General features: G+C 29.2%; 1 protein-coding gene across 13 annotated transcripts in view; it reads right to left on the bottom strand.

Moving 5' to 3' along the window:
- LOC116432350 (uncharacterized) overlaps window positions 1-13711 on the bottom strand; it is a 79388-nt gene that overhangs the window by 38522 nt on the left and 27155 nt on the right. For 5 of the 13 annotated variants that reach the window (XR_004236112.2, XM_031989059.2, XM_076368517.1 and 2 more), the window contains exons 4-13: window positions 13306-13494; window positions 12674-13184; window positions 12317-12547; window positions 11901-12206; window positions 11609-11743; window positions 10742-11499; window positions 9760-9949; window positions 8420-8752; window positions 6714-6750; window positions 5275-5417 (exon numbers count right to left, since the gene is read on the bottom strand). Coding sequence is in view for 11 of the 13 variants with exons in the window: in XM_031989059.2 (XP_031844919.1) it covers window positions 5275-5417; window positions 6714-6750; window positions 8420-8752; window positions 9760-9949; window positions 10742-11499; window positions 11609-11743; window positions 11901-12206; window positions 12317-12547; window positions 12674-13184; window positions 13306-13494 (2833 nt within the window). In the remaining 2 variants the exon portion in view is untranslated. The remainder of the gene's footprint in view (window positions 1-5274; window positions 5418-6713; window positions 6751-8419; window positions 8753-9759; window positions 9950-10741; window positions 11500-11608; window positions 11744-11900; window positions 12207-12316; window positions 12548-12673; window positions 13185-13305; window positions 13495-13711) is intronic. The other 8 variants (XR_012998813.1, XM_031989061.2, XM_076368512.1 and 5 more) reach the window with 7 other exon arrangements.

The raw sequence follows: 13711 nt of genomic DNA on the forward strand, positions 1-13711 counted from the left end.
GCAGTAAATTGATATGATGTTATTGTAAGAAAGTAATTAGTATTGGTAAATTGTTGCATGCGTGTATCGAAGTATTGTAAAATATAAAAGCGTGTTTCTTCTTCACGATATCTACAATGAATCGTTCAAATTTTGTGTGTAGATGAAGGAAAGATTCGAAAGGTAAAAGATGAAATGGTTCCTCATTTTTTGTGATCGAATGAATTTAAGAATCCGAAAAGTGAAATTACTAGACCTTGTATATTATCGAATGAAAGTATTAACAATACAAAAATAATAAAAACAGTAACATTGTTTTAAGGTTTACTTGAAATATCTAAATAATTAAATGATACAGTATGTTATAATTTTATATTTGTAGCAAAAGAAAATAGAGATTATAATTTCTATAAACGCTATTAAAACAATATTCTTGTGAATAATTAATCAACAACTGACATACAAACATCCAATAGCCACAAGAATACGAAGAACCATTTTACTTTAACTCCAAACTACTTGGAGTTAAAAGTAATATACTACAAGAAACATATCACAAACAAATTGTAACGTTTTTTACTTAATAAGATATTTCCAGTGTTTGTAGATGAAACATTTATGTACACAGAAGATATGAGATGAGATAGAAACATTACAGTACATTCTTCGAAACACAGATTCTTTGTTTAATAATATATTGAAAAATAGACAAATTTTACATGAAGCTTTGTTTTCAAGGAGATATGAATCGAAAAGTCATTATCAAAACAAATAAATACTTGATCTATTAATAAATGTAATAGATAAACATTGATATTATCAATGGAAGAGATATTCATGTTATCGCAACTGGAAGAAGAGTATCAGAAATTTTCCACTTTTTTATAGATAAAATATGGATCATTAACCCCTCAACAGCGATAGCCGCCATATGGTGCGTTTGTAAAAATTCACTTTTTTCGCTCTAATCACCATATGGTGATTTCAATTTTTTCCTCAATATATCTCTACAACAATCATTAAACGGTACTCTTCCTCTTAATTAGCTATTGGTTATATCGTTCAAAATTTGATTGTTCAATTTTTCATTGCATTTCAATTCAATTTGCAGTGTTTACTCGCACGAAAAAATTCCGCGGTTAAGGGGTTAACCTGTTACCTGGGGATGACGAGTATCTTTGGCTGATTTCAGATTTTCTAATTTATTTCCTAATAGGTTTTTACACTGAACCATGTTACAATATCCGTTAGGAATATAAATTTACAAAAAAATTTACATATTATTCAAAATCTAGTTAATTGGAGTACGTCGCTTCGTATCGTTGTCACTGTTATCGTTTCCTTTTGCTTGTGCCCGTATGTATGTTCGAAATCAAGAAATTACCCGGGTAACAGGTATATTATATTCTATGCAATATTGTAAGGCAAAGGTACATAGCTTTCATGCAGAATTCCTAAGAGGAACAAGTACATATTTCTGCATTGAAAATAAACAAAGCGATCTAAAAGGAAAGGTGAAGCTATGTAGAAATATGTAGAATAATACTGATTAAAGCAAAGAAAATGGGCCAAATATTATTGTTATTGTGTTTTCGTCAACATTATAAAAAAAAAAAAAGAAGTACAGTGTTTTTCCTGTAACTTTGCGCTTTGACAGTCAGATCTCTGTGGAATTATTTAACACTAGAACTATCGGACTCGTTAAAACAACGATTAATGTTTTCAAAGTATTTAATATCCAAAATGATTTTGAAAATAAATAGTTTCACTTAAATACTGTAACAATTATCAGAAGAAATCGAAAACAAATATGCTGTTACAATCTTTAGAAGGATTGTATATCATCCCTAATAAATACTCAGTGGTTCTACTGTTAAACGTACACTTTTACTTATCGCGCCTATGTGAAAGTTTCGATATGCTATCGTAGAATATTTGAATACAAAAAAATAAATTCCATTTTTAGTTAGAAGATACTTGAATGAATGCTCGATAGTTCTAGTGTTACGAAGCAATTTATGTCTCTTAGGATTTTTAATTCAGAATGATGTGCCATGTGTATCGTATAAATATTGAATGATTTCTTTTAACATCCTGTATAAAATTATTCGATACATCGTACTCGGCAATATATTTCAGGATCACTGAAATAGGTGGGATGTACTCTATTTAATATAATTGATATAAAAACATGTTTAACCCTAAATAACTAAATATTCGTCTAATAGCCTACATATTGACTTCTGCCATTTTTGCGAATTCGAATTCGATAGCATACCTTTAACCAGTTAACTGCGTTCGGCGAGTATACATGTCATTTTAAAATTCAAACTGACGCTAACTCTTTCAACAATCAATTATTCATTTTCTCAGATAAACATGTAATTCTTCTTCAGTCGTCTTTAGTTTTTCATCAGAATATATTATAGATTCATTTGCCCTGCGTTTGACGAGTATACAAATAGTAACTTTACTATTTGATTTTATTGCGCGCATAGTGAGAGATTTTTCAAACTAAATTCCATAGTTAACTGTTTAAATCGCTAAGAATCCGGCAATGGTATACAGGTATCAGTATCACGAAGCCTACTGTGATCTTCAAGAATTTATTACAAAGAAAAACGTACCAGGGTATTTAAATGGCACCGAGATCAAAGTGTTAATTCGTAGTCTACGAGTCGAATGTTTAGTTACAGAGTAACACTAATTTAAGATTAATTATCTAGGGTTAATTTAATTCGATGTTCTTAAAAACAAAGCTTCTGATAGAAAAAACGTTTTTATTTTAATATTGTGATGTATGAGCGAGTGAATGGTAGCTTCAAGAGATTGTTGGTCTGTGAAAGAATTCCATGAACGCTGATATTATGAATGATATGTGTTCTGACCAGAGTGGAATAATATGGGGTGATTACTTGAAGTGGATTTCGAGGACTGTGATTAAAGAATGGGCGTGTGTAAATACTTATAAAGATACGAATGCATGTTTTAACAGATAGTATTAAAAAAAGTGTCATAAATATTAATCGTCGTAAGGTGTTACTGATGACTTTAACATTGTATAATAGATCTTAAATGCAATTTAATTATACAACGATTATTAGATTATTAGATTAATACGTTAATTATTTTATTTATTAATTAATTTACCTATTAATTATTCTAAAAGAAGATTATGTCTGTTTCAATACAAGGTGTCAACCAGCTAAGGAACAACTATACGTACATTCAAAAATATATCGATGAAGAGAAACTTTTTCACTGTTATTTTTATATTTTTCATTACTATCTATTTTATTGGTAATTAAGAATTTCTTAATGTGTTTTTCAACAACAATACCAATTTAAATTGTGAACCAATAAATGATCTTTGGTAACATAATGTTAACATAACTTTTTTTAAGACTGTTATTTGAAAGAAAATTATTATGTTATTTTTCAACGTAGTATATACATTGAGAAGTCTATCAATAAGTTTTTGGTAAACAAAGTGTTATGTTATATATTTTAATTAATAAAAAACTGAGGTCTACTGAAGCCCAGAATGAGGAACAAATTGTAAATGATATTGTACACACATAATCCACAGTTAACGTGAAAGTTATAATTGTATCATAATTATATAACAGTTATAATTAATTATATATCTACAATTGTATCATAAATGGAAGTTTTTGAAAGACTGACAGGTATTCGAAACATTTTTGAAAGTATAAAATGTAATAGGTATATCGCAAGTCATGAATGATAAAAATTATCGAAGTATACCAGCCACTTGAAAAAAGTTCTTATTAAAAAAGAAAGAGAAAGAAGTTAAAAAACTATACTGAAGAAGAGAGAAATGTCTACTTGCTGAATTAAAACTAAAGATTCGTCAAGCACTAAACAGAGTGTACAAAGGCACGAGGTGTAATTAAATATCTAAGTGTAAGTAGTCTATTTTTACTTTGCAGGTGCAATGGTGTAAATGAAACAACAAACAGGAGACAGATGTGTGCATTTCGAGGATAATGAGTAGTATATGTAACTTCTATTGCACACACACACAGAGCACAAATGAGTGCACAAAATGTCCAATTTAACACTGTTGATATTCCAACATATCTAAACATGTACATAATAATAAATATGTGATCATGATAAATTGTTAGTAGTTAACACATTACATTAAACTGAAGTATACTGAAAATTCCACATCAAATCGCACAATAAAAGATATCTTAATTCGTACTTGTCTAATTTTCTACAATTTTTCCCACTTGAACATTTGTAAAGCACTATAGATATTAAATCAATACATTTTTTGCTATATTTAAAATAAATTGAATAGGTACACATAAAGAAAAATATACAAACTAATGTTAATACTTATAAGTTATCAAATGATTATTCATTAAAAATAGAATGTATTTCACCAATGACGAAAATATGTTATTTTAATTTTAAAAATGATTTTGAAACGCTAATATAAACAAATGAGACATTTAATACATGGTAATGAAAATTATTTTATATATTTTTGTAACACGAACTTAACATATAAATAGGTACTTTAAATTTAAACTAAACAATAGATAGATTTTATACGATATGTTTAATCTTTTACGTATAGTTTAGATTACTATTGTTCGTTCACTACTACTAAATACCCAAATGCTGTATAATTTTGTTTATTCAGTTATATCAACGGACGAAATTCTAATTACCGAATAGTTCAGATAATAGAAACTCCCCTCCTGTACACTACACCATGGATTAGATAAAAGTTCAGCTAACAGCTTATGGCTTTAAATATTGTGTATAATATACATGTACAGCATGTAACATCATTATTTTTCATTACAGGATTATATAATAATTCCATACAATCATTATTATAGGTATTTTTCATAAAAAAAAAGAAAACGATAAAAAACAGCGTAAAAAATATAAGTAAAAGCTTCAGATAATTTATAATTTCTCCTAGTTCTAAAATCCTTAGTTAATTAAAAAACTAGATAAAATATTTTCTTTGACATTTATGAAAAGAAAAATGTTTTATAAAAAAATTTAGCTGCAACCATATCTCATAAGAAATTATATTGCATATACCTATTTTGTACAATATAATTGTGCAGACAAATGCTTAAAAAGCTTAGTACAAATTTCTGATTCAAAATCCTGATAATTTAATGTGGAATAATCAGAATAAATAAAAATGTACAATTATGAGATAAATAATGAGGAAGCGAATCCTGGAGGAAGGGGTAAAGATGCATAAGATGCAAACACCGAGTAAGATAATGATAAGCGTACCTTTATCCTGGAGACAGCTTCCTCTGCCTGGCACATGCGGGTAGATTTCGTGGGTTCTCCTTCACACACGAGCTGAGTGGATCCGAGGTATCTCGCTCGAAACAGGACACCCTCGATCAAAACTGAAGGATCGTCGAGAAGAGCTGAAATGGGCACGGAAATGCACCATTTACACTTGTTAAGTACATCCTCCTTGTTAAAATAACCGAATGCTGACAAATAATCAACTGAAGAATGAAGAAGTCTAATCGAAGACACAGGAACAGAAATAGGAGAAACGTTCGATAGTGATCCATCTTTTTCAACAATGTTTCTGAACTTCATATCCGTATCTTTATGAAGAAATTTCATGTCATCTTCTCTTGAGATGCTTCGTAATATAATATCTGTATCCTTCTCAAAATTCTTTATAATGAGTACGAATTGTACAATTTAAATTCCTCTTTAATATGATTTCAATGTATTGTACGAGAATGCTGCACTTTTAACGTCGTTTTATTATTTTATGATAAGTTGCCCTTTTTTATTAGATTCAATTATTTGGATTTTCTTGATTCGTAAATGCTTATGATTTCTTTTTTATTTAATTTTATATTTATTAAGTTTATATTTGTTATAGTAGTACTGTTTTCAAATTTTATTCATGTCCTTTATATTTCTTGTACTCTTTTGTTTCTTAGTCTGTCAGTTTCTTTACTTTTTTTCCTAAAGTTTTTAAGAGAACTCATAACTTCTTTATTTATTGAACTTCGTGATTAATATAGCAGAATCTTCAATTGAGAAATAGTATAAATCACTTGAATAACAAGATACCAATAATTCAATTAAACACCTTTTTAATATTAATATTTTAAATGAAGATGTGTATATCACATACAAATGGTATCGAAAATCGTTCCAGAAATACTAATTTCAGAATCAGCGGTAAATGAGATAAAAGTACACTATCTATTATCAAATATTTGATATTGAACGTATTTTATCGTAATGGGCATGAATATCTGATTACAGATTATTCAAATTTTATTCATTCTTTGTCTATAACACATAGATACACGCAGATCTTATAAAGATACGGATATATGTTTTAGTGCAGTCGAGAAACCGTACTAATTAAATTATTAATCAAATAATACATTTGATTATTTAAATATTGCAATTAGACAACGGTTTTTCTTTTAGCGATTTTTATTATGCACTTATATAGAGTACCTACCAAGCATATCCAACAGGAAAGCAGCAAGTAAAAGAAAGAAAATGAATTATTTAAATAATGATATTTTATAATAAAATAATTTTTATATCGCTATATTTGTGAGTTATTAGAATGAGAAATACGTCTTTTTAAAACGTTTTTACTTTGTAAAAGTTTATCGCAAAGACGTGATACGAATATATTAAGTAGTTCATTAAAAAAATAAAAAAGTATTATTTATTACCTTCTTTGTTCCTACTTTTCTTTTTCTCTTCTTTATCCTGTGAAACAAGAATATATTGAGTATGCTTATTACATATATAAAAGTATTATAAGTAATATTTACGTGCTTTTTGCAAATCACATGTCATATACGACTTGTTAAAGCATCAATCATGCAGTGAATTTCACATATCCAGCAATATTAATGAACAATACATTTGAAATAAATTCTGTTCGCCATTTCTAATCGAATTTATGCAACATTCTCCTGTTTTAATATTGTTCAATTTATAGTGTATTTTGTATTATTGCATATAATTTATTATTATTTATAGTGTAAAACTACAATATAAACTAGTATAAACAATATATTGATTTTATCAAACAAACATGTACTAACTTAATTGTAATTATATTTCATAGCCTTTGCTGTTATAATGTCACATTACAAAAACTGAATTTTCCAAGGAATAAGAAATGATGGGAAATATGTAAGAAACGTGTGTTTATTGGAAGCAAACGAATTAAATGATTACTGACTTGAAGGATCGCACTAAATTTACTAGGAAGCTGTTGCAGTCGTTAACTAGATAAATTTAATAACCTGTCTACAATTATAATGTATCAAGAAAAAACATTTGTCATTTTATTACAGTTGAATATTTTTTTTATCTAATCAAAAAGTCACGCTTAGTTGTCTATTAGGAAATTATTTACCTAAATAAAACATATAATTTCATCTTGTAGTGAAGTGATATACTATATAACATTATGTAAATTGATCGTTTACTAAGTTGAGTTTATCATCGCTAACAATTGCAAAAGATACATTTATAGTAAGTGTTATTTATTAAAATACTTGTAATTAACTTATAGATCTTTGAATAAATACAATATGTCTAAGTGTATGCATAAAATAAATATAATTTGCAAGGAAGTTTCAGAATTGTCAAAGATATCATTCAGAATTATTATGTCCAATTTCAATATCATTAAAAATAATGTATGAAGTATAATACATTTATATTATATTAATAAATTACAGGGTTATAAAATTGAATTCATTTTTCTGAATGAACTATCCTATCGAAAATTAACAGGAAAGAAACCAAAATATAAATATTATTTCCTAAATTTTTCATCGCTAAATCAATAACATTTTTATCTACTTCATCTTAGAACGTATTATGTATGTTTATGAGTACATTATTATGTATATCTATTACAACAATATCTACATTTTAATTCCATAAATTGGTACCTATAATTTAAGAAAAATCATTAATGTGGAATAATCATATCATGTTCCCAAATTCAGAACTACTTTCATGACTTTTCGATAAAGCTATGACTTTATACAGTATTTTCTATTATTTGACATTGTATTAATTTCTTCCTATAATCGCGTTTAATAAACCTCCTTATAATCACATTGTCATCCTGATTATGTCACAGAATATAAAGAGACAGTAATAAATACGTCAGAGGTAATAAGATGGAAGCAATTCAATAACTAATGAAATGACCGGAGTCATGTCCACTGTCCTTTACAATTAGACTATGAATTTTGGACAATAAAATTATAAGGAGGGAATGCTATAATAATGCCAGGTCTACAAAAAGCAACCGAAATAAAAGGAAAGAAGCAATAGTAGCTTTGTTGGCAGTGATAGTAGCAGAGAAAGTAGAAAAACAAGATAGGTTGATGTAATTTAATTGAAAGGGCACCTTTTTCACCTTGTTGCTGGATTCCTTGAGACTCTGAGGGGACGAGGGAGAATTTTTTGCTGGAGTCTTCTGTGGACTCGTTGTGAGTTGCGTAGGAGTGGTAACATCACAATCGGAGGGTGGCGGCTGAATAACGGAAACTACCGGAGGAGGCGAAACAGAGGCAGAAGCGGAAGTGGATACACAGGCAGAGGTTGAAGCTAAAGGTTCTGCAGGTACTAGCGGGCTTTCTACCGGGACGACACTCAGGCTTTTCGGGGGAGTTTGTTTAGGAGTCGACAGTTTCCCACTCATCGGTGGTAACATTGTCCTAGTCTTAGGCTTCCTCCACCCCTATGTAACACCAATTATATTTATGTTACGTTAGTTGGCTTACCAGTAAAATACCTCTGCTCAAGCCGTGCATTATCCACGGAATTTATTTTGTAGGTACACACCTTACGGTTTCTTTGACTGTATTAAATCCTTTATTTAGTCGAATGACAGTGAATTTCTTTTCTTAAATCATCCGGTATTGATCATGAATAATTATTATTAGAACATAACATAACACAGGCTTTTACATTGCAAAGTAGAAGGGAAAAATTTTAACTTACACATTTTTTGCAAATAGAAAATTTTTTTATTTTAATTTCGATTTTGATATTTTCAAATTTTGCTAACAGCTATGTATTTTGGTATTTCAAATATTTCAATGTAACATAGATAGAGGTAAATTGTTATATAAAAACTATTTTTATACTCTATGTTAAAAATTATATATAAAAAACATTGGGCTGAAATATTAACCCATTCTATTTGGCAACTATGAATATGTTTTATGCACTAGGAATAGTAATTCAAGAAACACGTTTTAATGGTAACAAAAGATACTATTGATCAATGCTGGATGCAATTTTATTTTATACTTCCTTTTTAAGTTTCCAAATAAAGGATTAATCGTTAAAAATATTCCATTTATCGCAGCCTAATGTATTAAACTTAATAACAATGTATAATGTGAGAATCATAAATCATTTTTCAATGAAAAAAGTTCTCTTTCAAAATATAGTTAAGTACTTGATGATAGTGTGATGAATTCAAAGAATAATGATAAAATTTATATACAGCTCAACATTTTTTTTAGTAAAAAGTGTTTACTAAAATTTATTGTTGAATATTATAAAATTTGTATTAACGATCACACTTTATACATATAGAAATAACTTTTATAGTAACTTGTGTTATTTCATTGCCCAGTTAAGCCATGCTTTAAAGAAACCGTGTAAGAATATTATTTTTAATGAAATATTATTAAAGATTTATACATTTTCCACTCATCATTGTACTGCAAATCTTACCTTGTCATCATAGAAACCCTGATCATCTGTTCTTTGTTGACCAAGTAAACGATCGGTTTCGAGATCGGTATCAGCTTCCTCTTCATCTGGGCCTTCCTCGATTTCAACGTCCGCTTCCTCACCCGCACGTCGCAATTCCGAATCTTCACTATTATTTTCTACACAAATTCTCCGCCTGCCATCCGATATACTAAATTTTAATTAGATGTACTTAAAAAATAATAATTGTTCTACGAATATCAACACATGTATATATCTGTTAGGTAACAAAACAGTTCGTTTGGTTTTCTTTGAACGGTTACCAAGCTAATTAGTGTCCAAATATTGTATTATTTTATATTATATTTACACCTCAAAACATATTATATTCGAAATTTGGTTGAGAAACTTTGACACATTTTTCACGTTTTTCAAATCATTTAGCAATGAATTGTCATTTATTTCTGCTATATTAAATCGTTTATCAGGAAAAAAATGATTACAAACGTAAATATAAAATCAATACTGGCACAATTTTCGTCATCAAAGAACAAATTTGTTTATAAAAACCAAGTGAACAAGTAATATACCGCACGAAGAAAAGATTATTGAAAATAATGGCAATTATTTAAATAATTAGATTGAATTAATAATAAAATGATACGAGAAATGTACGATCATATTTAATTAACCAATAGTTTAATAAATAAAATATTTTAGTTTCAATTTTCGGTAGCACTTATAATTTTTTTGTTTTCGTAAAATACAAGTCATTTACAAATATTTATAAATAAAAATTATCTACTCCACAAAATTTAAAACAGTACCATTATACATCATAGAAAATAGAAATAGTTGGACCATTTCTAGGCTTATGCAATTTTATCTACTATATACGTAAGTACATGTAAAATTTCGCTTACTAGTTAGTGAAAATAAAATGAATGAATTTGGAAAAGGTTAATAATAAAAATTTTGATTAAGGAAAGAGAAAGTAAAATACCTTGGTATCCAAATTGGACTGACATTTGGTTCCAGTGGTTCTTCTGTTGAAGGCTTCACAGGTAAAGTTTTAGTCCTCTGTAAAGCCATTCTAATATCTTTGATAGCAGCCGCAACTTCACCACCTATTTCTAAATTAACTGTTTGCCTTGCTTGAGGCGCTGGTGGTGGAGGTGTACCAAGAGGATCCAGGCCATCAAGTTGTAATTCATTTACGTCATACGAATTTTCTTTTTTAGGAACAAACAAGTCAGGTGATGATGATTTTAAAGAGTGTAAAATGTCTTGGCTAATAATTAAACCAGAGAACTCTTTTTCGGCTGAGTCGCTTTCTGTTGTAGTAGGATAGCCAGTGTCATTTACACGACTTCTTTGTATAATCTCTTTTTCAATTTCATTAATTTGTCGTTTCATTAGCATCGCTGTCGGATTATTATTATCAGTATCGCTAGCATGACCGCTGGACAAACCATCCTCAAGAACCGGCATACTGGTATATATTCTTAACGAATCTGAATTATTTCCTAAATCACCGACCGATCCAAGAAGTCCACTGGCAGGTATCAATTCATTATCCATCATCATTAAAGAGACTTCACTATCAAGATCGCCACAGTTACTATCACAATCAGTCATCTCAGGACTTAATGTAAAATTGCGAGAATGTCCGACTTGTAACCCGACTTCTGTTTCTCCAAGATCTTCACTGCTACCAGTGCCAACCGAAAGGTCCAAGAAATTATTTTCATGTTCACCAGTCTAAACAGAAATAATTTAATTTAAATGAAAGCAACTTCATTATAAACCGACAATTAATATGTATGAAATATAATCATTTTTAAGTTTTATTAGGTATGAATATACTTACATTTTGTGTATAATCGGTTCTTTGCTTTTTGGGAGATTCATGTACCAAAACCTCCTCAGTGGTTGGTGGTCCGCTTGCTAAACGTTGACCAACGTAAGCATTTCCACCTTGCCTTCGTAGTTCATAATCAAGATCCTTCAAGAGGCATAATTACGAACATTATACAAATTTCAAAAAAAGAAATAAGAAATTTTTAACATATTATACATAATTAAGGTATCTTGCAGTATTCAAAACATTTCTTTTTTATTTAATAACAATAAGAAAGAATTGTATGTTAATAGATTCATACCTGAAATGGAAAAGACTCTGTACTGTTTTCTTTTTCTTTCGATGGTGGTGGACACTTGAAAAATTCCTCTAGCACTTTCCGAGTTTCTGAAAACTCGTACAAGTAATCAAATGTGCTGCCACCAGATGATACTAAATTGCTTATGTTATCAGTTGGTAAAGTTGATGATGGTTTCAAAGAATCTTCTTCTTCATCTTCAAGTTTTGGAGATGGAGGAGAAGCATTCACTGTTTGATCATCAGAATAGTTCATATTTGTTTCTACCTCAGCCTTTTCAACGATAATGTCTGTAGAGATATCTTCCTTCTTGTAACAAAAAAATAAAATAAATCATATTAATAATTCGTTTTTAAGAATAATATAAAGGAATATAAAATATTAATTATGTATATTAAAAACTCTGAATTTAAATATACCTCATTGTGACTTGGTGTTGTTGGCAAAACTCTTTGTGGAAAACCAGGTCTTGGTGTCATGTATACAGAAGGTGATGATAAAAGACAAGGAAGTTGAGTATCACGTACTCCATAACGTCTTGGACTTTCTGAATATTGTGCTATCGGTAATTCACCAATTACTCTTGCTACTTTGTGATTACGTTCTGAGGATGGTGAATCAACCTCGCAATCACTAGCCGGTGTAATTACCTGTAAAGTCAGATTATTCAATATATACATTTATTTCAAAGCATGTTTAACTTAACATTTTTTAATTAGGATATTAAATGTTAGATAATGCAGCAAATTGAGAAACACATTAAAAGTAAAATGTACCTTGAAGAATTCTGAAGTGTTACGATGATATGCCGTTGTCGGGCTTGGAGTACTTCCAATACTAGAACTCAAAGGTTCTGGAGGAATACGACCTCTTTGAGACTCTTCGGACTCATGATTTATATTAGTATTAGACGTAACTTGATTTGAATTATTAGAAGATAAATCTAGTCGTAAATTTTGCCAATTATCATCAATGTCGTCAAAAACGACTACTTCACCGTCACTAACAATAGCCATGCTTCTTGCTGGTGTTGTGTGATTTGACTGGTAATCTATGCAGCCTTTTGATCCATAATCAAGATGCGTAATATTTTTTGGTACACCATATTCTACATTATTGCTATTCAAAATTGAGTCATAATTAATAATACGATTGGTGTGATTGCTTTTAGGAGAATCATAATCAAGAATAGATTTTGTTGGATTATGTCGCACAGAATGTATTTCTGAAGAAAATACAGTTTCCGTTACTTCTCTATTAGAGCGTTGCTTTCTTGTGTCACCACATCTAGAAAACGTGTTAATGCATCAATTTTTTTAATAAAATGAATGTAGAAATAGTTTATTTTATAAATTTATTAATATATTGTATGAAACTTCATATCTATTATTAAACATGTTCAAATTACCGGCTCCTTAATTCCCACACAGTCTGTGTATTTGGAGATTTATTATTTCTTTTAACTGATAACTTGTTATCTGTTTGAGTATCTTCGTTATTTAAGGAATTTGATGCAGCAAGAAAGCGTGATTTTCTAGCTGCTACTTTACCTCTACTTTGGGAAAAAACTTCTCGCCCACCAGCAATTTCTATAATTCTGGAAAAAGTAAACGTTACCTTATTTTCAGTATTACTCCTCTACTTTGAACTAAGTTCTACATAATAATTTATGCTATGTTTGCAGGCTGTTAATCATTATTACACACATGTTCTTGTTTTCAAGTAAAATGTTAATAAGTTATTATCTAATGCATGCAATATGTTCATAACGATAGTTGTAAGAAACTACAATTTCAAAAGAATTCACACGTAAA

Source organism: Nomia melanderi, chromosome 6 (assembly GCF_051020985.1).
Source record: "Nomia melanderi isolate GNS246 chromosome 6, iyNomMela1, whole genome shotgun sequence".
NCBI classification, from domain to species: Eukaryota; Metazoa; Arthropoda; class Insecta; order Hymenoptera; family Halictidae; genus Nomia; species Nomia melanderi.